General features: G+C 36.1%; 1 protein-coding gene across 1 annotated transcript in view; it reads left to right on the top strand.

Moving 5' to 3' along the window:
* The window catches only part of LOC145676546 (patched domain-containing protein 3-like), a 90,155-nt gene extending 66,665 nt beyond the window's left edge, over positions 1–23,490 (top strand). Inside the window, exons 10-15 of the mRNA XM_081747377.1 lie at positions 4,074–4,389; positions 5,270–5,412; positions 8,321–8,482; positions 13,509–13,634; positions 15,548–15,814; positions 22,754–23,490. Coding sequence (XP_081603503.1) covers positions 4,074–4,389; positions 5,270–5,412; positions 8,321–8,482; positions 13,509–13,634; positions 15,548–15,814; positions 22,754–22,930 — 1,191 coding nt within the window. The 3' untranslated portion in view covers positions 22,931–23,490. The remainder of the gene's footprint in view (positions 1–4,073; positions 4,390–5,269; positions 5,413–8,320; positions 8,483–13,508; positions 13,635–15,547; positions 15,815–22,753) is intronic.
* Positions 23,491–23,976: the final 486 nt, after the last annotated feature.

The following is a 23,976-nucleotide window of genomic DNA, read 5'->3' as shown; positions in this document are numbered from 1 at the left end:
ACTTTCCCCCAGTGCTACCCCCCAAGTGTGTCAAGGGTGTGAGAGAAGAATTTGTAGTGATATCTCAATCGTAATCATATATATATATAAAGGGCTATATTACCCGAAAAGGGCAAAGCGTGATTTCAGCGACTAAAATTGATATATATCCTCAGTGTTCAGTGTTGTATCCATTCCTCTTCGCTATTTCTTTTTCAAAATAGTGTTCTAATAAATAAGTATAGTGTCATTTAATTCAGTGTGTTTTCGTTGTTTGTATGAGTGATGTTTGTGTGCGTTATGGTCTGGATGACCGTCTGATCGTCCGTGAGGTTTTCGAGACGAGACACCCGAACCTCTCGGCGCCTAATGCTCATCTCATTATTGAGACCGACGAGCTTTTTGGGAAATAGTTTGTAACCTTTCTTGGAGAGGTCTTCGTCGTCCTGTCCAGGTAAGTTAAAGTATCAGGAGCATACTTATTGGTAATACCACGAGCCAAGGACAGCAAACAGAACCCTGCCGGTTACAATAGAAAAAATCAAGCAGTGTTAAATCAGGTGATCTCGGTGGCCATTCCAACAGACCTCGACACCCGAACCGGTGTCCACGAACTGCTGCATCCAACCATTGTTGAACATTGACATTGAAGTGCGGTGACGCACCATCGTATTGGCAGTAAAAATGCTAACGGTTTGCGAAAGGCAAGTTTTCCAAATAAGGTTCCAGTATTGTTGTAGCAGGTTTTAATATGTTTCACCTGCTAATCTTCCCTCTAGGAACACAGGACCCACAAGAACATTACCGTGAATTGCACACCACACATTTATGTGAGGGCCAACTTAATTACGGGAAACTTATTCAACATGAGGGTTGCTGTCTGCTCAATGTACGTAGTTATCTATGTTAACAGTTCCGTTAAAATGAAATATGACTTCGTCGGAAACATGATGTTAGCCGCAAGGTTGGGTTGTTTATGTTCTGTGCTGCGTGTAAACAATTCACAGAATTCACGTTATCGGTCGGCATCATCTCCATGCAACTCCTGCACGAAATGTATCTTGAAGGGATGAAAATGATGCTTGCACAGAATTCCTTGGACAGACATTCAGCTAATATTACTCACTTAGGCCACCTTTCGTATCAATCGCGTTAGACTGCACGTAACTTTAGCCAGAATGTCAACGAGTGTGCCATCGTTGGTTACGGATTGCGGTCTACCAGAGCAAGGTCGGTCCAAAACATTGCCAGTATCCTTCAAGCGTGTCAATAACTTGCCAATCATTGTATGTGGTGACAGTGGAAGCTGTGGATGGCGGTGATGAAAGTGTTCCGCAGACGCACGTATACTCATACCGAAGGCGCGAAGGATCATTTATGCTTTGTTTGCAGGTGAATACATCGTCACTATTCTTCATACACACGAAGACGTACGGACGCCAATTCAACACACTACTTGAATACAACACACAACAGCACAAACAGAACTAAACGGGAAGTGAAAGATTAGTGTCGTGTTGCTCGTGCCTGATTACGTGAGACGCTGCCACTCAGGCAAAATAGGCGTATCACGGCACTATACTCATTTAAGAAAATCGCTCAGCGGCGCTGGTTTCTTCCAGTCCTGCTTCTGTTTACCTTTGACGGAATTTCACATCACATAATGCACATTCGAACAGTTACTGTGTCCCAATTCAGGCATTTCCTTTTCCTTTATTTTACTTCGACTATTTGTCAGTTCCTATTCAGTTCGCCGTAGCTTAGTCGGTAACGCATCTGACTATGATACAGGCTATTCATGCGGTCATGGTTAAAACCTCGGTTAGAACATTGGTTTATTTTTAAGCGCTCTCGTGTCTGACGACGCTGAGGTGAATTCATAACCTCCTATTAAATTGCGTAACAGTGTTTTTTGAACCAGTACCCTTTTTATGTTCTTTCATTTACATAACAAGTAGAAGACGAGTCTACCACTGCTACCTCTTGCATTACTTGTATTCTCTTGATGTCATTCATTTGTCAAAGGAAAAAGAATGGTATGTCATTGTCGCCCATCAGCCAAATGTTGGAATAGTACATCTCAAATAGCTGTCTTCTACATTTTTAATCCCTTTCCAAAATGACAAATAGCATTGCTCACGATTCCAGAACACGTTTCGTTTCGAAAACTCATACACGACACTAGACAATCATTCAACGAATTGAGATGAGGCAACAACTTTACTTGCCCAGACGACACCTGCAAATGAATAATGATGTTCACCAGCTGGAATATTTATTTATTTATTTATTTATTTGTTCAAGGAAATGACACAAGGAGAGATTGGGCCTCTATTCCAAGGTCACATCGACCCTTTAGGTGAGTCTAGGACTGGAAAAGGAAGAGGCCCTGGCCTGAGAAAAAGTATTCCGGCATGCATCCGGCGGGGGAAATTCACGGGACTGAGGAAATCCACGAGAAAGCTTAGTCAAGATGTCTCGTCGAAGGCAGGCACGGTACCCCTACACCAGCGGTTGGGTACGAGATAATTAATCTGTTTCGTTTGAACTCATCTGGAAACTGGCGCTTCTGTTCCTAGACGATACCATAATTGAGCAATGAGACAGGATCTAATTGCCGCAATAAGTAAAGTTGTCTTAGCACCAAGCAGAATACGTTTGTAAGGACTATATAGCTTAACATTGTTGCTTCTGTCTTAAAGCACTCACATGATCGCAGCACAATTTTAACTTGTATTACGATAACTCAAGTTTATCAACTTTTCTCTGGGTTTTGAGTTTTGGCACTTGGGCCCTTTCTAAGTTTATTCAATTGTCCTCTTGTCTCATATCGTTGACATCACTAAACAATTAATACCAGTTTGCCGTGAATAAATTCATTTCGTTTTCGTACCTGCCTCCTTCCCTTCTGTTGGTGACGCCACTGACTTGGATTGACGTTGCGTGTGATCCTTCTTCATATCTTTTATTGTGGACGTCCCTTCCATTCTCCTTGGTCCAGGATACTTCAAACTACACACTATTTCCTCCATTGTTGTCTAACAAAGACGTGGCAACGTTGCATTTTTCTTTGCCATTGGGAGCTACACCAGTGTAGAGCCCAAACGGTTGGTCCAATTTCGAAAATTCGAACACTTTAGATTGAGAAAACATACTTTCCAACAAAATTGGTCTCTTATCATTTTTTCATATCTTCAGTAGTTATCGAGATTTCCTATGTAAACGGAGTAATGGGACAACCTGTATATCAGAAAATAATACAAAACTATTACGAAAATAAGTTAACATGTTATCGCAAAATTTTAAAAATGTATTATTTAATACGTATTTTTCGTTTGACTTTATGTAAACACTACATCACTAGAGGAAAAAAGAAGTGAATATTCAAGACATGCTATAAGTGTTCTTTGATGAAGTGCCTGGAGCCCCTTTGGAAGTAATTTTCGTTGAATTATCATAGACAATACAAATTGCGGGCTTTGACTTTTGTGATAATCTCAACTGTACGAACAATCAAAAATTTGATCGTACGGTTTTCTTTGAAAGTTAAGTTTTTGATAGATTTTTGAAAGGTTTCTAAGAAATGGAAGAATAACATAATAGAGTTTAGAGCTTTAGGTGAAATTAACATTATCAGCATAGAATTTAAGAATTAGGAATTATATTTCTGGGCTTTCGGCATTTATGGCCTTTTAAGACCGTAACGTATGAAAAATGACGTCCGTCGTCGAACACACTGTCCGGATAAGTGGGGACTTTTATGTTCGGTACCATCCCGATATTTGCCTAGTGTGAATGAGGAAGACAGGAAGAAAACCTATCATGATGGTTGGCCTGAAAAGGTTTTCACACATTTCCGACGGAGGTGATTGCAAGCATAGAAATGAAATTGTTTCAATGCTGCCTAGCCCCAAGATAGATAGGTGACCAACTTATAGAGTAATAACTCATGCTTGCTTTCACATGTTACGAGAAATTCCAGGTTTCACAATAATGAGGTCAAGTTAACAAATTTTACTGGGTTTGTGTTAAGAATTGTAGATTCTTTCATTGCTTTAATGAATATAGTTTTTTTTTCTTTCTTTTTGTTCTAGGTGGCAGTCATATTGTTAACTACAACACTCTGTGGAGTAAATATTTGGGGTAATCTCCTACTACGTCAAGAGTTTGATCCCATTTGGTTTTTGCCTCAATATTCTTACCTCTTTAAGTATTTTGAAGCTAGTCAGAAATATTATCCAGAAGATGGTGCTTCTGGCACTGTATTTTTAGGCAAGTTAAACTATGCAGTAGAATTGAAAAACATTGAAGAACTGATAAGTAATATGAGACAAGAAACAACAGTGCTTAAATATGTAGATACATGGTATGATGGCTTCAAAGAGTATACTAACAAACATTTTTCTGCAGGTAATTACTTAATTTATTTAACTTTTGTATCAATTATACTATTATTTCTTTATTCTTTTTAAAATATTACGCTAGTCGTTTCCGTACTCGTTTCTAAATTGTTAACTAAAGATGTGTGCGTTTCAAATATGTGTTGGAAAGCGTATTAACGTCCAACCAATTAACTATGGTTATTAACCTGTACTTCTAGATAATGATAAATACGTTTGCTCTTAATCAACAATCCTATCCCTTGTTATAATATATTCCTGTTTCCTTTTCATGTAGTATGCTCAATGCCGGATTTACGTATAAGCTAAATAAGCTATAGCTTAGGGCCCCACTCTCTTGGGGGCCCCAAAAATTTACAGAAAAAGATGAATGTACATTTCCAAACTATAGGATAAAACAAAACAAGCTATAAAACTTATATACATCAACAGTATTTTGTATTGTGTAGGTTTCTATGACGTAAGTAATGGGACCCCTTCTGTTAACTTGCTCCCAACAATATTACAAATACAAACACCGTGTGCGTGGGTTTCCTCGGGGTTCTCCCGTTTCCTCCCACTTTCTTCATTCCACCATTTCATTCATTATTCATCATCACCGTCTCCTTTAGGCTAACCGGCATAACCGTGGGACGTAAAACTCAAAAATTTCATTTCAATATTACTAATTTGCTCATTTCTGCACATACGTTCTTCATGGACTTTTTGCATTGCTACATGTAGCATGCAGCTGCAGACAATTTTTCATTGAGAAAAAATAACTGAACATATAATGGGCACCATTACATTCAATAGCTTAAGGTCTCATCAAATCTAAATCCGGCTCTGAGTATGTTCATAATGATATATACCATTTTTGTTGAAACAAAAATTAACTGTTTCTCTTACAGGCATTCCGAATGGTACGTTACTGGAAGATGATTTTAATTACTATATCAGCAAATACCTTTTTAGTCCAGCAGGAGCAAAATATCGGAGTAAATTCAAATTTGAGAGAAATTTAGTGTGCGGAAAACCAGCTCCAAGAATTCTTGTAAGTATTATATTAGTTTCATAGTTGAATCTTGTCTCATTAAAAGCTATTGTTCATCTTTATCGTAAAGTATTTACATTACTGATTAGAAATGTATTTCATTATTAACAGAGGTCCCACGTGGTTTAATTGTTAACGCTCTCACCAGAAGCACTAGTTATAAACGTCTTACATTGCCTTTGTGCTAGGAAAAGACGTTAAGCTCCAAACAATCATTACATTTTTCTTTCGTCTGATTTACTTTCCTACAATTGTTATGCTTATGAATTCGTACGTTTTTATTTATTTATGTTTGGTGTGTGTGGTCATTTTCTTTCCGTACTTTCACAGTTAGGAACAGGGGCGCTCAGTAAGACTGCTCCTCTCTGTTTTACAGGTTCGTAAGTTCGATTCGAGATCACATGAACTTGTAGTGGATAAATACATCACTTCTTTACATTTATCTTCAACAGCTTTATCCTAAAGGGGAGCGCGAAACTTTAAACCAAAGATTTTATGTCATAATATGATTGTGAAACTGATATTCGTTACAATTTTTTTCTTGTAATTTCTCACAAGAACTTCAAATACGCATGTGAATGTAGTATGAAATACCCTAACACCTCACTTCAAATTTTCTATTACAAAATAGTATTCTTACTGTCTTTAACTTTTCTGTTATTTTTATCTCCTATTGATTTTCTTCGTTTGCAATGTAGGCTATATATATTTGTACGATTGTATTTTCACCTCATTTGTTATTTAGTACTGTAATTATATAGAGTTCCCATCTTATAATAGGTGTTTTTGAGAAAATGTTTGTTAGATGTGTTTATTTCTTTATTTCTTTAATAAATCAAAATATAATTTGAAACAAAATAATGATAATAGTAAATGGTACATAAACGATGACCGGTGAATAGAATATATATAACATAGAATACAATAATAATCCATTAATTGTAGAGAGTTATATCAATTACTAAACAAATATCTAAGTTATTGTATGCATCTATAAATACAAAAAGTTAGATATTTATGATACAAAAACATCTCAGTCAGTGAGTAACGCTTATATGCAAATTTCAAAACAGTTAAAAGTTACTGATTGCATAAATATTTAGGCGAAAAGGTTTAGATATTCTTAATCCTTATTATAACCGGAAGACGCCTCAGTCTGTAAGTAACGTTAATTCCTAGTAGTTCACAGTCAGACTAATAGATGTCGCTAACGTGCAGATAATTTGCAAACGAGCCGTAGGCTTGGAGGGAACAAGTAGCATCTATAATAACGTTGAATTCTCAATCATCATAGAAAAAATGAGCTATTACCTATTTCGCAAATTCTTGGTTAAAAAGCTTATTCAGTAATTTTTAAAAGTTGTTAATATAGCATTTTAAAATCTTTCTAATGAGTTTATTTACTTTTTATACTTCTATATAAGTGTATTTACCTTACAACCGCGATTTTTAATTTTCTCGGAAATATGTCGTACTAAAAAATTGTATGGAACTTGCACATAAATACTTTTTTTTTCTGCCAAGATATAGGGTTAAAATGTAGTTCGGTGCCAAGGTAATTACATTTAAATTTCGAACTGTAGAATAAGGAATGCATATAATGGATAATCCAGTCTTCCGAGAAGCAAACAAATGAGATTCTGTAGATCTAGCAGGTACTCGGACTGAAAATTCATTCAAAAGCTTATAAATTACTACTACAATTTAGGACAAGAATTTAAAATTCGGTTACTTGAGACTTGTAATGATAACTGAAATTTTAAAATTTTCATCAAGCTATTGTTATCCGAATTTTGTACAGAGGAACAGTGATTGCGAGGAACAAATTAAGACCCCTTTCTACTTAGCCAAAATAGAGAGGTACAGTCCATAAATCGGACAATTGTCAAAAATAAATGGAACAATGCATCTTATATAATGAAAGAAAGGTTACTGACCCTTGCATATCTAAACAACAAATATTGTAAGCACGTTTAATTCTTAGCCTTGCCCGCTGCGCTAGTGGCTAGCGCGGGCATCTTTGGATCATGTGGTCCCGAGTTTGATTCCCGGTAGGATAACGTTAAAGAAATTTAAATTCGTTATAGTGGTTCAGCTTCCAACTTAAATTGTAGGCCCGTGTCTCGTGTAGCTTTAGTCATGAAATTGAGCTTTAAGCTTCAACGAGTAAGTGGATTCCATTCTTAAATAAAAGGTAAAATATTATCCCTTAAATCAGTTTGGACTTTGCACCACACCAAGTTTACCATGTTTGCTCATGGTTATTATTTCAGTATCACAAGTATTGAAGCATTACAGATACTAAGAGATGCAAGTTGTTAGTTTACTGTCATGAAATTCATGAGTGGCGGATGCATAGAGCGTAGAAAGGAAGATTTTTATATCAATATACAAATATTAGCATTATCAGTAGTCTTTTGATAGCATTCACCGTGTCACAATATTAAAATTTTGTGAAAAGTAAAATAATAATAATAATAATAATAATAATAATAATAATAATAATAATAATATAAATAAAAAAATAAATAAAAAGAAAATAAAAACGTTCCAATGAAGAAATCATACCTTCAGGCCTGTAGCATATTCCCCCTTCTCTAAATAAACTGTATCTCTCAGATCGGATAAAATCTTAAAATCAATTAATTAACTTATATAAGCTGAATGTTATATATACGAATATTTATTTATTTCGTTTATTGTCGGTTACATTCTGGTGTTTAACTATCCGATAAACTATAAAACCCAAAAGCTTCTCTTCACTTGTCTTGTAGAAACTGTTCTGCATCAATGTTATATAAAGTAAAACTATCTATAAAGTTAGGCACCTAGTGTATCTAGTGAAACTTTTGCCTTCGTTACGTACATAAATGAGTTATGTGTCTTTATTTATAAATTTTCTCGGTAGGTTTCAAGCTTCGATTTCAAGTTTAAGAAGTTTAGTGGACCAAGTGAACATATTCCTGCTATGCACGTAGTAAAGAATTTGGTAAAACATTCTAATTTAACATCTGGTGATGGATTCACTGCAGTATGGGCAAGGATATTTGCCAATTGGGAGACAGACGAGGTGAGTAGTTGAATTGTATATTTTAGGATATAAAACCCACAAATTTCATACATTTTAATTTATTTTATTTTATTTATTTATTTATTTATTTGTACCGTTAAGTTTTCCCCCCTACCATTTTTTAAACATTCAGTTTGTTATGATGTTTGTGTCTGTTTCCATTTGCTTATGTAACTTTTATTATGGTTTTCTCCTTTCTTTTGTGTTTTGAAAACGTAGAATCATGTTTGTAATTGTTTAATTAGTATAAATTTACAATTGTCTAAGAGAAATTGTCATCGGTTTGTACGCTGTGCTGTTGGGAAGAATTTCCGAGAAGAAAGAGAGTAAGTTGAAGATTGTTGACTGCTCTTCGGTGTGTGGTTTAAAAAAGATGAAAGCTGTGATGCGGCCTCAATCTTAACAGATGTATGAGGGGGTAATTTTGAATCCAGCGCAATCAGTTTTGTTTAACAAAATAATCTACAGCACGAAGAATTAATAATAATGAATTATAATTCATACTTATCTACAAACTATAAGTCAAGTAGTGATGCAATATGGAGAAGGGAAGTTATAATTTTTGTCTGACTTGGGAGGTAGATTCTTAATGAGAGTATGCAACAATTACAGTTCTAGATAGTTTTACAGACACAGCAAGTACTAGTGTTTTCATGAAAAACTGAAAATGTGTACGGGACTTTTCTCCAGGCTAAATATTATATCACAGCTTCAATTTGATAAAAGTGATAGTAGCTATGATAAGACCCGTTTCTGTACCACTTTTTCTCTTGTACCCTAAGAAGTGGAGAATAAGTGGAATAATAGATGGTCCGCCAGAATAGACTTCTATACATGAATTTTCTTCTTTTTGTGCATTAACTGTTGCTCAGATTTAATAAAAGGTGCTTTGTAGGTGACGAAACTATAATAGCTTAAGTCCAGAAGCAGCGAACCTGTGCACGTGGAAACTTGAAGAGAATTAGTTCCTTGGTAAGCCTTTCTTCTTTTAGTAAAAGGTGCCGATCCTTGCTTAAATATATAAAGAGTTTTTTTTCTTTTTCTTTTTTTTTTTTATTAGTCTATGACACACAGCAAAGCAACATAACTCGGTATAGTTATACACATATTTTAAGTATTGATCCTTCTTGCTAAACGTCTGTTTAAGAAATTAAGCACAAAACTTGGGAGTAGCATAAAATATATTGATTTGCAGACGCTAGATCAAATAGCTTTATCGATTATCATTCAACACAGTGGCGGATCCAGGAAGAGGGGGCGATCGGGGCGATCCCCCCCAGAAGAGGAAACTTTTCTTTTATTTTATATATAAATAAAACCCATCCCAGAGTTAGAAGCTCTTAAAAGTAGCTCTAAGTAGCAGTATTACAACCCACCACCCTCCCTTCCCCAGAAGTCAGTCCTGGATCCGCTCCTGATTCAACATGCACCTTGTGCTGTGTTTGTTAAGTTTACCGCACCTTATCGGGTATGTGACAGTTACCTTAAATTGTAAGTAGTTGTTGCGAAGAATTTTCCAGTGTCACTCTCATGTTATGACATCCATTTCCAAACACACGTTATCTAAACGTATTACGTTGACTCTCATTAGGTAATAAGAACTAGGTAAACGGTTATTATTTACATTATATTGAAAACACAACGAAATGTCTCCACATGTTGTGAAAGACGATATTTTGAATTCTTTCTGTACATATTTCTATATATAAAGTTTAGTGCCTTTATGTTCAACGGTGAGTAACAATAATAATAAAAGTTTATAATATTAGGTGTCTAGAGAAATTCTGTCGAATTTCCAAGTGGTCGCATTGCATCCACTTTTTACGCCTGTTAGTTTGAGGTAAGAAAGATAAGATTGGAACGTGTTGGTGAGTGTTTCCTCTCGTGGCTTGCTGGTTGTGGTTGGTACAGTTAAGCCTAGACGTCAATGAGATCAAGGCGTCAAACATTTGAATTCCTAACAAAATTTGAACTGGGAACAATAGTGAAATGGAAAGATATGCTAGGCATTCGGTAGGGATGTGGTAAATGAACAAACAGTACAACGATGGTTTAAATTTTTTTAAGAACGCCAGTACACACAATTCCATAGACAACGATTCACACAATTAGGCTATTGATGCCAAGAATGCCAGATATGTTGCATTGGGAAGCATTCAACAGCAGTGCAGTTTCATTTAATTCTTTCAACAGTTGGGAAATGTCTCGGTTTTTGTTTTATGAATTCGACAAATTGAAAAACACAAATATACAAATGTAGATGGATTCTTACTTTTCAATTAAAATTACTGTAGCCTTGATTCTTGCGTGAATATTTTTTTTCTAAAGGAAAAAGACAAGAAAGAAAAAAGTGATACCAAGGTATTTGACGAGAATCTCAGATTTATGCATTCAACACTGGTAATAATGTAGTGAATGATTACGTGTATTTAAATGTTACTGTGAGTTTATAAATAGTGAAACAAGATGATCGAAATTATACAAACGTGACAGCAATAACACTTGTTCTGTGTGCTGGATTCGATTCCAGAAAGAAAGATGTGATTGGGACCCTACATCAGTGGCGTAACTGAAGGCTTGGGGGCCTCCCCACAGACAGCGTGGAGTGGAGCCCTTTCTCTACGTTCCACTTCACGATTTGGGGTCCCTTTGATGGCTTGGCCCCCCCGCAACGCGGGGTCTGCGGGACCCTTATTTACGCCCCTGCCCTACATTAAGTTGCAGGTCCACGTACAGTTTAGGCCGTGTGAGTGAGAAGAGACACGTTAATCTATAAATGAGCATTTTCTCTGCAAAACCATTCCTTGCGTTAGCCAATAATTGCACCTGGAAATGGAGGAAAATACTTTTTTTTTCTATGACCGCTTGACGTCGTATACAGACTCCGATCTTATGGTAAGTTGCGTTAAACAAACTAAAACGTAGACTATTCTTTACAGTCTTATACCGAGTGTATCAATGTCCGAGATCATAGACTAACTCCGTTATGAGTGAAGATACGAAGAAATGGAAATAAGAGTAAAGTTGTAGGAAATAGATGGTTTTCAGTTTAAAATGATGGAATTTTTCCAGTTGCACTAGCACTAGATGGAATTTGTTCTCCACACTGGTAAGGCACCCTATGGTAAGTGAAAAAGCAATGTTGCCAGGTCGGGAGGCTCTTCCTTTGGGGCCCTCACCATATCAACAATATAGTATTGCTAGGAAACAGATTCGAGGTGTTCTAGGTTTCTTTACACAACAGTGTGCACGTTCACCTTATCATTTTTGCGTATCCTTACGTTCCATTCGAACATCTTGCTGAACTGGAAACGTTATTTTTTTTTCTTTTAAAATAGGATACCTTACCACTGTGGAGCCCAAACAGCTGATGTGATTGAAAATTTCCACCATTTGAGGATGAAAACTACCTATTTTCAATAACTACTCTTATTTCCATTTCTTCGTATCATCACTCATAATGGAGTTAGCATATGGCCCTGGACTTTTGATACACCCGTTATAAATTTAAGTTGTTGAGTTCCTGCATAAAACTTGAGTTAAAATAGGCATGGTGAGCAATTAGATTACGCTTGCATTTCCAGTTGTCTTCTTTTCTTTTCAAACAAAAATGTGAAAAAAAAAACAGCTAAAATCAAATATTTTTTTTTTATAGATAAACCGAGATGAAGTTAAACTAATTTTTAATGATCTGGAAATTATTTTTTCGTGTTCCATTTGATTTTTCCCTTAAAAATTGAGAACAGTATAGATCGTTGAAATTCAGCCGAACTCATCCGATTGGGATCAAGCTGACATGATAGTCGACCTTGACCTGCTATATAAGATTGTGAAATATTGTTTGCAGGATTTTGGTTCCGTGTTATAGGAGGTCAAATTTTGAATCATATTTTTGGGAAGAAATAGAAGAACGCACCGAACTTATCGATTGGCATCAAACTTGGCATACTGGTAGAACTTGATCTGTATATAAGCGCGTGAAATATTATGCTTTTGTTCCCAAGTTACAAGCGGCAGAATTTGCTTCATATACTTGGAAACACAAAATCATACACTGAATTCATCCGATCGAGATGAAGCTTGGCATAGTGGTAGACTTTGACCTGGTATATAAGCGTGTGAAATATTATGTTGTGCAAGGTTTCGGTTTCTGAGTTATAGGCAGTCAGATTTCGAGTCAATTTTATGAAAACAAAATACCGTACACCGAACTGATTTGATCGAGAACAAACTTGGCAAATGGTAAACCTTGACGTGCTATATAAGCGTATGAAATATTGTGTGCAAGCTTCCGGTTCCTAAGTTGCGCACAATCGAAGTTGTAAATTAATTCATTGTGGATCATAAAAACGTAATAAATACTGTTTAAATAGCAGTTAAAGGTCAATCTTTGACAGAAGAATAAATCAAATGAAGATTTTTTTTTTTTTTTTTTTTTTTTTTTTTTTTTTTTTTTTACAACTATGCGTATATCACTTGTCTCTGTAGAATGTACATATTTCTGCGAAAATACATGAGAGGGTATTCAGTGATATCAATAACAAATTTCGAGTTTTTCTTTCTTCGCACAAGGATCCTCCGGGAAATGGACTCCACAAACATCGTTGGCTAGTTTTGTTTATGAATATTCCTCATGTTCTCGGCCTGTATATATTTCCAACTGTACTCTGCCCATTATGATCATTCGAATATCATCTTCAAGCAACTGAAAAGAAATTGTACAATCGTATAACATTTGAAGTATGTTACCAAATGTGGATTATGGAGGTTTAAATACAGGTTTTTTTGTATGGCACTTTTATTCCCTTGTGCTTATCATAATCTCCTTTCATAGGCGCAGTAGAACCTGGTTCATTTCCCGGCGAGAGCTCATGTGGTTTGGATACCACGTTAAGCTGTAGGTCCGCATCGCATATAGTCTCGCTGCTGAAAACAACGCTAAACTCAAATCCAACTAACTATATTCTCTTTTATTCTATATGGTAATTAGATGGTACGTTAAATTAGATTTCATTTTAATTTGTAGGTTATAGCAGAGGAATTGTACAGAAATTTACTACTGGCAGTGATATGTGTGTTCCTCACAACTTTGTTATTAATTGCGAATGTGACAACTTCCTGCTTCGTTCTTCTTTGTGTACTACTAACGTTGGTAAGTAAATTTTGTGTAATTATAATTGTGTAGCAGGGATTTTACAAAAAAGAAAAATCTTTAAGTTGTAATGTGAAAATTCGTGCTACAAATTAAAAATTAAAAAATAAATAAATAAATAAAAAATACACTGAACTCATACGATTTCCTTCAATAATTTCTCATTGTTTACTCAATAATTTTTGAATCAGCTAGCAACTTGCAAGATACCTCCTCATATGCTTATAAGGAGAGGGTAAGTTCATGATATTACAGGTCTGTTATTATTTTCTTCCTTCATGTGAGAAATTAATATTTGAATATTCATGGTAAATTTTACATATATAGTATTTCTTAATTTTACGGAAGGTGTAGTTCTGCTTATAATGAATGCTGCAAGGATGAATCAGAAAATTTGATCACAAAATCGAGTTAGGGTCCAGCATACTCCAGCAATTTAAATTTAGCACAGGTTTTCTGATATTCAAATGTCATATAGTAGGATAAATATGACTGCAACTGAAACCACGTAAGTAAAACTTAGTTGGACTTTAATATTTTTAAATAAATTTAGTACAAAGACAGTACGTAAAGATAAGGCTGAAACCCCGGGAATTACAGAATCAAATTCACATTGTATATGTGAAACCAATATTGCATTAAAGAAAGAAAGAAAGAGGGAGAGAGAGAAAGAATTGAAAAAGAAAAGCCTGGATAAAGAAATTAAGCGACTGTTGAAACTATTAATCTGTGTTCACATTCAGAAGTACTTTCCAGAAAATATGTTCACCACGATGAAATTTAATAAAGAACAAGATCTTAAGAATTTTACATGATTCTCAATAGTACGAGTCGTGTACTAAAGACCAAATTAATGATTTAAGGAACGAACTCCTTCCACTTTTAAAATTCTTGTGCATACTCATGTGGGTGTGTGATCCTATACAGGATTTCATAAAAATACTGCGACCAGGAGACGGTGATGATGAGAAATGAATGGAATGGTGAAATGAAGAAAGTGAGGGGAAGCGGGAGAACTCCGAGAAAACCCACGCACACGGTGTCTGTCCACCACAAAGTTCACTTGGCACGAGCTGGAATCGAACCACGGACCAGAGTTAAACACTCTACCACTGAGCCACCGCGGCCCCATCTGTTATGAAAGAATTCAGAGAAAATTTATTCGTATTAAATCTTTGAATGGTATTATTCCGTTCAAGTATTGTTGATAGGAGTCTTTCCATACCATCTGCACTTTGTTGATACTTGAAAAAAATGAAATCTTTAAGTTTTACGTCCCACGGTTATGCCGGTTAGGCTAAAGGAGACGGTGATAATGAGAGATGAGTGAAATGAAGAAAGTGGGAGGAAACGGGAGAACCCCGAGAAAACCCACGAGCACGGTGTTTGTCCACCACAAATTCCACACGGCGCGAGCTGGGATCGAACCAGGGACCCAAGTACCGGAGGTGAACGCTCTACCATTGAGCCACCGCGCCCCCCATTTGTTGATACTTGAATATGTTACTAATTAAAGTCACAGCAACATAAATGTGCCCATTCATTGCTGAGTGGCTATGTACATACGTGGGCCTGGGTTCAGTCCCTGCTGATACTTGTCTCGAATATAAATGCAGTTAGTGGTTTGGACTCCATTTCAAACATATAGCCACAGTGTTGAAGAACAATGTTAAACTCTAGTAACTCTAATCAAAATCAATGACAAAATAAATCTTCGAATTAATTCGTATTTGGGTAATAAGGAGTGTACTGACTGCTAAATAAGTTAAGCCAAAATAAGATAACGTATGTTTAACATATCATTCGATGCTGTTACATTACCACCGTTTGTCTTTTTGTGTGTTAATTGAGTTGTTTCTTTAACAGCAGACTGTATATTTAGAAATGTATTTTTTACATTTTTTGTTTTCTAGGTTAATGTTGGAGGGGCTATGCATTTCTGGGGCCTTACCATAGACGTAGTTTCCTGTATTGATTTAGTTCTTGCTATTGGACTTTGCGTTGACTATGCAGCTCACATTGGTCATACATTTATGACTTGCGTAGGAAGTCGAAACGAACGAGCAATTAAAACAGTACAAGATATTGGACCAGCAGTATTGAATGGAGGAGTAAGCACGTTCCTTGCGTTTATCATGGTTGCTGATTCAGATTCTCATGTCTTCACGACATACTTTAAGGTATATACATTGTGGTATATGGTGAGACACAATCGGACATTTTGTGTAATATATATATATTTTTTAAATCATTTCTACTGTGGTGAGAAACTTTCAGCCCTGAAAGCTCAGTACCCTTATTTACTTCCTTCAATGTGATATGGTTATCAAAATACGGAAACACCTGGAATTTACAACACGTAATATGATGAGGTGGTAACGGTGAAGGTGTATGTGCAGCGCCTGGGCCTTGTTAGTGATTGGTTGTGATCGTTCATACCACGTCAGGCGGGATGGAATGAAGGCGTGTGTTGAAGCGGGCAGACGGTGGTGAAACAAAATGAACGACCTCTATAAGTCTCAGAGAGGCCAAATTAGGAGTATATGGTTAGTTGTTACGGATGTGTGTATGTACGCAAGTGTTTCTAAGCTGGCTAGTTTGTTAGCCGTGTCGCAAGGTTGCACTATACAAATATCGGCAGGGGAACGTTGTTTGACAGTCTGTGTTGCCAATCAACATAAAGTTACTTTTATATATATATATTCAATTAGCATTACTCCAGGCTATTGCGTATTTCAAACTTACATGTTAATCAAAAACTTACAGATCACATTTGTTATTCAGTATTTCAAAGTAAAGAAGCGATAGTATAACAAACATCCAAATTGTGGTGGCCCCCGTAACAATGCGAGTGACACGGACGGGGCAATGTACATCCGAAGTACCTGACTATCTAATACTATGATCATGATATAACGGATTTCGAATAAATAAGATCAAAGACAACCGTCGATGTCTTCACCAAATCGAAAACTTTTCCGTTGTCAATGAAGCAGCACATGTAAGGTAAAATATATTTTGCGTGTTCAATTAACTATTCTCTTTCAGCTGAGTAACAAATGTTTAAAAAAAAAAAAAAAAAAAAAAAAAAACTGTCCCGCGGACAACAAGAATATGATCCTAATAAAAGTCACATTAAGTCAAGTAAGATGGTTCACATCTCATCCGCCTCCTTCAGTAGTATTGTAAACCTTTGCAAATATATTTTTTTCTTTCTCTTGGAAATGTTTTAATTTATAAACAGTTAATTTAAAATATTCGTTACGCAAAACAAGTTGTTTCGCTTCCCAAAGATTAAAACATCTCCAACAATGTTGATGGGCAAGTCAATTCAAGAGTTTACTCTTCTGGGGTAAAATACTCATCAAAATCCCTTTACACAGACCATGTGAGTCTCGTGGCCACAACTCCAAGATGCATCACACATGATAATCGTTACGTGAGCATTTTTTCTGCTGTTAAACGTGAAATTCTTCGCAGAGTTCTTCGACTTCCTCCTTTGAATGGCTTGTTGTGGAAGCATACACTTGAATAACTTATAGTGAGTATCTCTGAAAGAGTTTGACAACAAATCTAGCTACACCACTATCTCCAGAACATCGTTTATCAGTTTTTCGTTGATAAGGAATCCAGCATCGCCAGTATGATCACGTTCTGCTCCATTGTAATAGAATAGATACCTACTCTTCAATTCGATTAGTTCTTTTCTTCTTGCTTCGCCTAATTCGACAATGTCCAAATTGATCTTCTATATCTCTTCTTCGAACTTCTAGAATCTTGCTTCTGATGCGAGAGATCTTGCATTATACGTAGCTATAATCAGTTTTATATTGCACCCTGGTCCATAACTCCGAGGATTCTTAGTACCTTCTGCCTGTATATGATTCTGAACGTTGATTTGCCCAGACACAATCAATCTTACGGAGAATGATGGCCTTGACTTATTTTGTCATGATTGGTAAAAGAAGTTGGAGGTGTTTGGCCGATGTCACTGTGCTTCCCAGGCATGTTGGTGATAACCCACCGTGTCCACCCTCCTATCATTAGTAAATTCTGTAAGTCAGTACAGGGTGTTTCTAAACAACACCGAAAACGTTCAAGAGGTGATACCTGACACCAAGGTAAGGCATGAAGTATAGACCATCATAGATGCACAAATGCCTCCTTTCGGCGCTTTGATCAGCCGAAAACTTATGAGGAAAAAAATCAAAAACAGCCATAACTGGAGAACGAAATGTCGGATCAAAGGGAATTTTCATTATTTTTAGTTTTAGATTCCACTAATGTACAACTGGATAAGCAGCAGAGGTGGCGCAACGGGGCTTCAAAGAAATTGGAGTATTTTGTCCTAAAAGTATTTTTTCCTGGGGTATTTTGTCAAAAGTTTAAGACAAAAATAAACAGCAGCCAGGTACAAAATTTAAACGAGTAAAAATCATAGTACGTTATTCAAATTAGAATAACACTGTTAGAATCGAAATAAGGAGTGAGACACATATCTAATTGATTCACTTTGTACAGAATGAACTCTTGGAGGAAGAACTGTCACTCCGATGGACACATCTTTTGAGTGTATAATATTTATTTCCCGAGGCACTTGGTTGGAAAAGTGTAACAACTTTTTCAGGCCAGCCACTCAGAGTGAGGTTTTCCTAGATTCCCACATTCACATTAGGCAAATGCTAGAATGTTACGTATCATAATGATCCCAAGACGCTTTTTTTCTTCCTCACCAATTCCCCGAGGAGTGTGTTCACCGAGGGGCACCATCCTCATATGTGACGGGCTAACATGGCCACATGAGCCGAAAGTCCAAAAATCTAATTCTTAATCCTAATCCTAATATCGTTGACAAAAATTTTGCAATATGTATGGTATGTGGGAGTTTGGAGCTTTTTGTAGTTGTTAAGAATGTCTTGCAATGTACGAACAATCCACCATTTTTCCTAATTTGTCTGTCCTCATATTCTTTATTGTAGTATCTGTTCTTGATGTGCTTACATTCCTGAACTAATGCGCTACCAACCTTTCTATTATACAGCATTTTTTCCTTCTCTGTTGTATTTGTTTCCTGTCTGTTGTTTTTCCTGCCTGTTGCGCTCGAAGATCTTAAACTTATTATTTCATAGACACGCTTCCTTCACGAAGCCCTTCTACTTTTGTGTTCCAATATGATGCTCTGGTAAAGTTAAGACTTCTTCAGTGAGTTTCTGTGTAAATTTCTTTCGAATTTAAAATTCTTTTCACGAATGCTCTACACGTTAAGAAATCTTTATTGTGACTCAGTGAAGCAGTTAACACAGCTTAGTTCACTATTGTTGACCATGTAGGTGTTGTAGAATTGGCTTTAAATGCCTGCTAAATATTGTATGTCGTAATGTGAAATACGTTAATACGAGGGGCGCCAGATATGCATTGAATTTACTTAAGCCCGTCTCACACGGATCTGAACTGAGGCCTCAACCCAGGCTACAACTTAACAGTGTTGCTTAACTCAAAATTCCATACTTTTTTTTTTTTTTTTTTTATCCTGAGGAGATGTAGGGGTCTCAGACGATCCTTAAAACTAAGTAGGTTTTACCAGCAGAGCCTCTCGTGGTCGTTGTATTAAAACAAACGAAAAACGTGTTACGCAAATCGTAAATATTATTGTTTTTCTATTTCACGATAAGAGTTCATCTGAAGAGGATGAAATAAGCCGTAGCAGCGATATCTGCTCTGTTGCTGACACAAAATCCGCCCTCCTCTCCCCCCAAGAAACGAGAGAGAGAGAGAGAGAGAAAGAGTAAAGAGGAGCTAGTGGACCAGGGAGTGAATTCTTCGCCGCAATAATACACAGGAAAGCACCGTATTTTCAATGGTGAATAATGAACTACTTACAAATCCTCGTTCGTACAAAAAAAAAAAAAAAAAAAAAAAAAAAAAAACCTACAGAATGGATTATTCAGTTCCATACCCTATTGAAATTAGTAACTCCGAAAATTCAGCAGCAAGATACGGACATGAGGGAGTCTGTATCAGCTGAAAAACGGTCTGTAGATCCTTGGATCCACCAGATTGTAAAACTGAAAATCAAATGACTTGTTCAAATATGTAAATGAGGGCAGTTATCAGGCGCGGAAAGCTAAAATAAAGAAGAAAGAGCAATTTTCTAGTATAGGTACTGAGTGCATCCTCTCAGGTCAGTACCCACAAAAAATGCCCACATAGCCCATAAAGTAAACTTATACCCACCGGGAACCCACCTCATGCACTACACCTGGAATTTTTGTATTGTGCCAGCATTGTAGAACTGTTCCCTAAAATTTCACAAAAGCCACATAACACTGATGACAATTTATTCTCATTGTTTCTGTTTTTGGCGCATCACATCTGAATTTTATGATTACGTGTGTAGGATTACTAGTCTAAAATTATTACAAGTGCTTTAGGACGGATAAAATAAATGAGTTGATATGAAAGATGCCTGTATAGAAACTATTTTGCACCGGCGATGAATTTCTGCACAGTTCACGAAATTTGTATTTTGTTTATAAGTGGAACGCTACTAGCATGAAACCATGACAAATGCTATTGAAACTTGCATCATTGTCAAAACCCACTCGTTTTCACTACCCTCGCTTATGCGGATATCCACCTTCGCTGACGCGCCTGTTCCCTTCAGACGCACCACCTCGCTAACTCTCGGGCCCTACAGCTTCGCTCTGCCATGACTCGGTTAGATAGCATTTGTGCTTTATAGTGGCGACCTAGCGCAGGTTGTTTTGTGCTTTTTGGGCTGTAGTTTTTATGCATGCATCCGAACGCTGTATTTATACGCAAATCGTAAAAGAATTATAATTTTTCAACAATTGCTTATGATACCCCCTTGAATTGTAACTTTGCCATGTGGATATTTTCATGTCGCCCAGCATAAATCAGTTAGAAAACAATGAGAAGGCAATTAGTGAAATATTTCTAATTTTTGAACAATTATTTCGAGTGGTGCGCCAAAAGTAAACCTGCACGCTTTTTTTAACATGTTACATTTTTTTGGTATGCAAATTGCACAATAATCACCTATTTTTATTCTTTTAAAAGATGTAATTACATTTGTTCACAGCTGTAGTGTTCGGGCGGATAGCTTCACTGCATACCTCCTCTAAGGTCTTTATTCTTGCATTTTTTAAATAATATAAATCGTGCTACAAAAAGTCATATTTTTCGTATGACTCTATTAATACTATTTGTGCTTCTCCTGTCCAGGCAACATTGTTTTGAAATTCCAGCGAGAAATAAAGTTGAATGTCGTCAGGCGCTACTCTTTTCTGATTGGTAGTTGTATGCAAGTCCAGATGAAAATAGAAACTGCTTCTATTTCTTCCAAGTCAGGATCCAAATAAGGACAGCAGAAAATTTCAACCTGAACTAGGGGCAAGTACTTCTTACACGATCGTTAAGTAAGGTCGTGAATTTTAGATCGTGAATCGCAGCCTTACTTCAGTCCCTGAGACAGGCTTTATGCTATATCTGGACGCAATCCCCAGCCACTACAACAGTTTTTGCTATTTGCTATGAACTCCTTTATTTCGACATCGTAGATTCTATTTGCTTGTCCATCCAATAATAAAGTGCTGCCTGAATCACTTTGTTACCTTATGATTAATAATGTTTAAGACTCATTAGCCGAAGCTATATGATGTCTTTATACAATATTTATGCAACTTGCATTATCTTATAATTAATCTAGAAGAGTAGTTCTCAGCCTTTTAAGCACTATAACCTCTTTTTGCTTGCCCCATACAACCCCATCCTCCTTACAAACAATAGCAATAATTAAATCTATTAAAAAATATCTTGACGGTAACCCACCGACAATCTGTCCGAGACCCCTGGAAGGTCGCGACCCATCAATTCAGAGAATATCTGACCTAGAATAACGTACTCATCCATTTCTGGGCGAAGAAAACTTTACCTATTACACGTTTTGAGCGTCTGGACGTTTTACACATTGGTTTATCACACATAGTATTTATTCGACTGATACATCTATCGGAAATATAGTTCTTCCTCCGAAGTAGGGGCACGTTTGCTCAATTATAAGAGCTCTCACTTCTGAGGGATCCTTGGTTCGATCTTAGACCATGAAAATTTGTGGTAGGCAACATCATGGCTACAAGTTTTCTCGAGGTTTTCCCGTTTTTTTTTTTTTTTTCTCATACACTCATCCCACAAATTCTTTCGTAATAATTAGCTTTAATTATTCATCCATCTCGATTAGCCTAAAAAGGATAACAATGAAACGTTAAAGACTTAGTTTCATTTCATTTCTTCCCCCAGAAATTTATTCTATACTGAGACAAAGTAGATGAAACAAACATGTGTAACTCACCTTCGTTTGAATTCTAACAGTGTTCTTCGAACTTGGACAACGTACTACGATTTCTACTCATGGAAATATTGTGTTTGGTTGTTTTTATTTTCCTTGTTTAACTTTTGATAAAATACCTCAGGAGTTCTCCAGTTTCTTTGGGGTCACCCTTGCGCCGACATTGCACCACATCCATTTGTGCATTAATGGAATCTAGAGCTAAAAATAATGGACATTTTCTTTTACCCGACTTCGATCGGACGTTTTGTTCTCCAGTTACGTGCGTTTTTGCATTTTACCGGGTTTTCGGCTAGTTATAGCGTGGAAAGGAAGCCTTTTCTACATCCATGTAAGTCTATATTTTCTGCTTTATCTTCAAGTCAGAAATCACCTCCCAAACTGTCAGCGTTGTTTAGAAACACCCTATATAAACTTCCTAGAGTTCTTTTCTAATAATATTTTTGTGATAGGTAGCCCCGTATGAGACAACTTATTGTAATTTGTATTTTCATTTACCTTAGATAATATGTTATTGTAACTGACAGATTAATTCATAAAGTATTACAAGGAAGATATTTTGAGCGAGCTGTACAATCTTATTCAATGCTAATATTAATAGTATAAATAAATATATAAAACTTTAGATTCAGTGTATGTGAATGCCAAACGTGCTGATAAATGAATATTTCAATTGAATATTTGTAATGTGGTGTAGTTGCCGAAACGGATTTTTCATAGTTGTCTTCTTTTATCTTTATTTATTTTCCAGATCTTCTTCCTAGTTGTGTTATTTGGGCTTTACCATGGATTAGTGTTTTTACCTGTTGTGTTAAGTTTGATAGGACCAGATCCATATGCAACTGCTCATCAAAATCACCTGGAAGAAAAGTGTGACGAAAAACAAGAATTAAATACTTTGCCTAGTGTGCAAGAACAGACGTTATAGGGTCCTATTAGCATGTAGTTGTAAAAAAAAAAATCTCGATTTTATAATGTGTTGTAGCATGCAATATACCCGAAAGCCAGAACAGAAGAATGTGTAATACTACTATCTATGTGTTACAGCTTAGATGAATTATAAATCACAAAACACTGCCATATTTAAAATGTAATAAATGTTTCTATTGTCCTAGATATGAATATTACCGTACAGCTTTCATTGAAAGTGTAAATAGTATAGCTAACATTTTAAATTCGACAGTATTACTTTATTACACTATTACCTTAGAGAAACAAATTTCTCCGTATCTTATGACATGGCTAGGCTTTTTATATACTTCTCAACGTTAGCGTAACACAACAAATTCTATTGTACCTCAATCTTACCAAAAAATCAACCGTAAGTTTTATTGTTTAAAGTGTCGTACTTACTATCTATACTTCAGGACATTTCAGAAAGTTTTTCAGTCTTATCCTTAGGTGCGAAGATTAAAATGATGGGGTTAAATGTATTGAAAAAGTATAAAGGGTACTACTTATCTTAGCTAGTTAATTTTAATATATATATATATATATATATATATATATATATATATATATATATATATATATATGTGTGTGTGTGTGTGTGTGTGTGTGTGTGTGTGTGTGTGTGTGTGTGTGTGTGTGTGTGTGTGTGTGTGTGTGTGTGTGTGTGTGTGTGTGTGTGTGTGTGTGTGTGTGTGTGTGTGTGTGTGTGTGTGTGTGTGTGTGTGTGTGTGTGTGTTTGTTTGTTTGTTTGTTTGTTTGTTTGTTTGTTTGTTTGTTTTTGTTTGTTTGTTTGTTTGCTTTTGTGTGTGTTTTTGTGAGAGAGAGAGAGATATATTTTGGGACTTGGCACAGTTGTGAAGGGGGATGGAGTGTGGGGGTCGGCAGATGGGGAGTAAAGGCAGTTATTATTTTTAAAGCTTTTCTTAAATATGTCAAGAACTGAGATTTAACAAAAAACATTTCAGGTACAGTAGTAAACTATATTAAATTTCCTATGAAAATAGTCATATTCATTTTTTTTTC

The sequence above is a fragment of the Thermobia domestica genome, unplaced genomic scaffold, assembly GCF_964235325.1.
Source record: "Thermobia domestica unplaced genomic scaffold, izTheDome1.hap1.1 HAP1_SCAFFOLD_208, whole genome shotgun sequence".
Lineage (NCBI taxonomy): Eukaryota > Metazoa > Arthropoda > Insecta > Zygentoma > Lepismatidae > Thermobia > Thermobia domestica.
The sequence above is the reverse complement of the archived record's forward strand: the minus strand, read 5'-3'. Positions and strand labels throughout refer to the sequence as shown.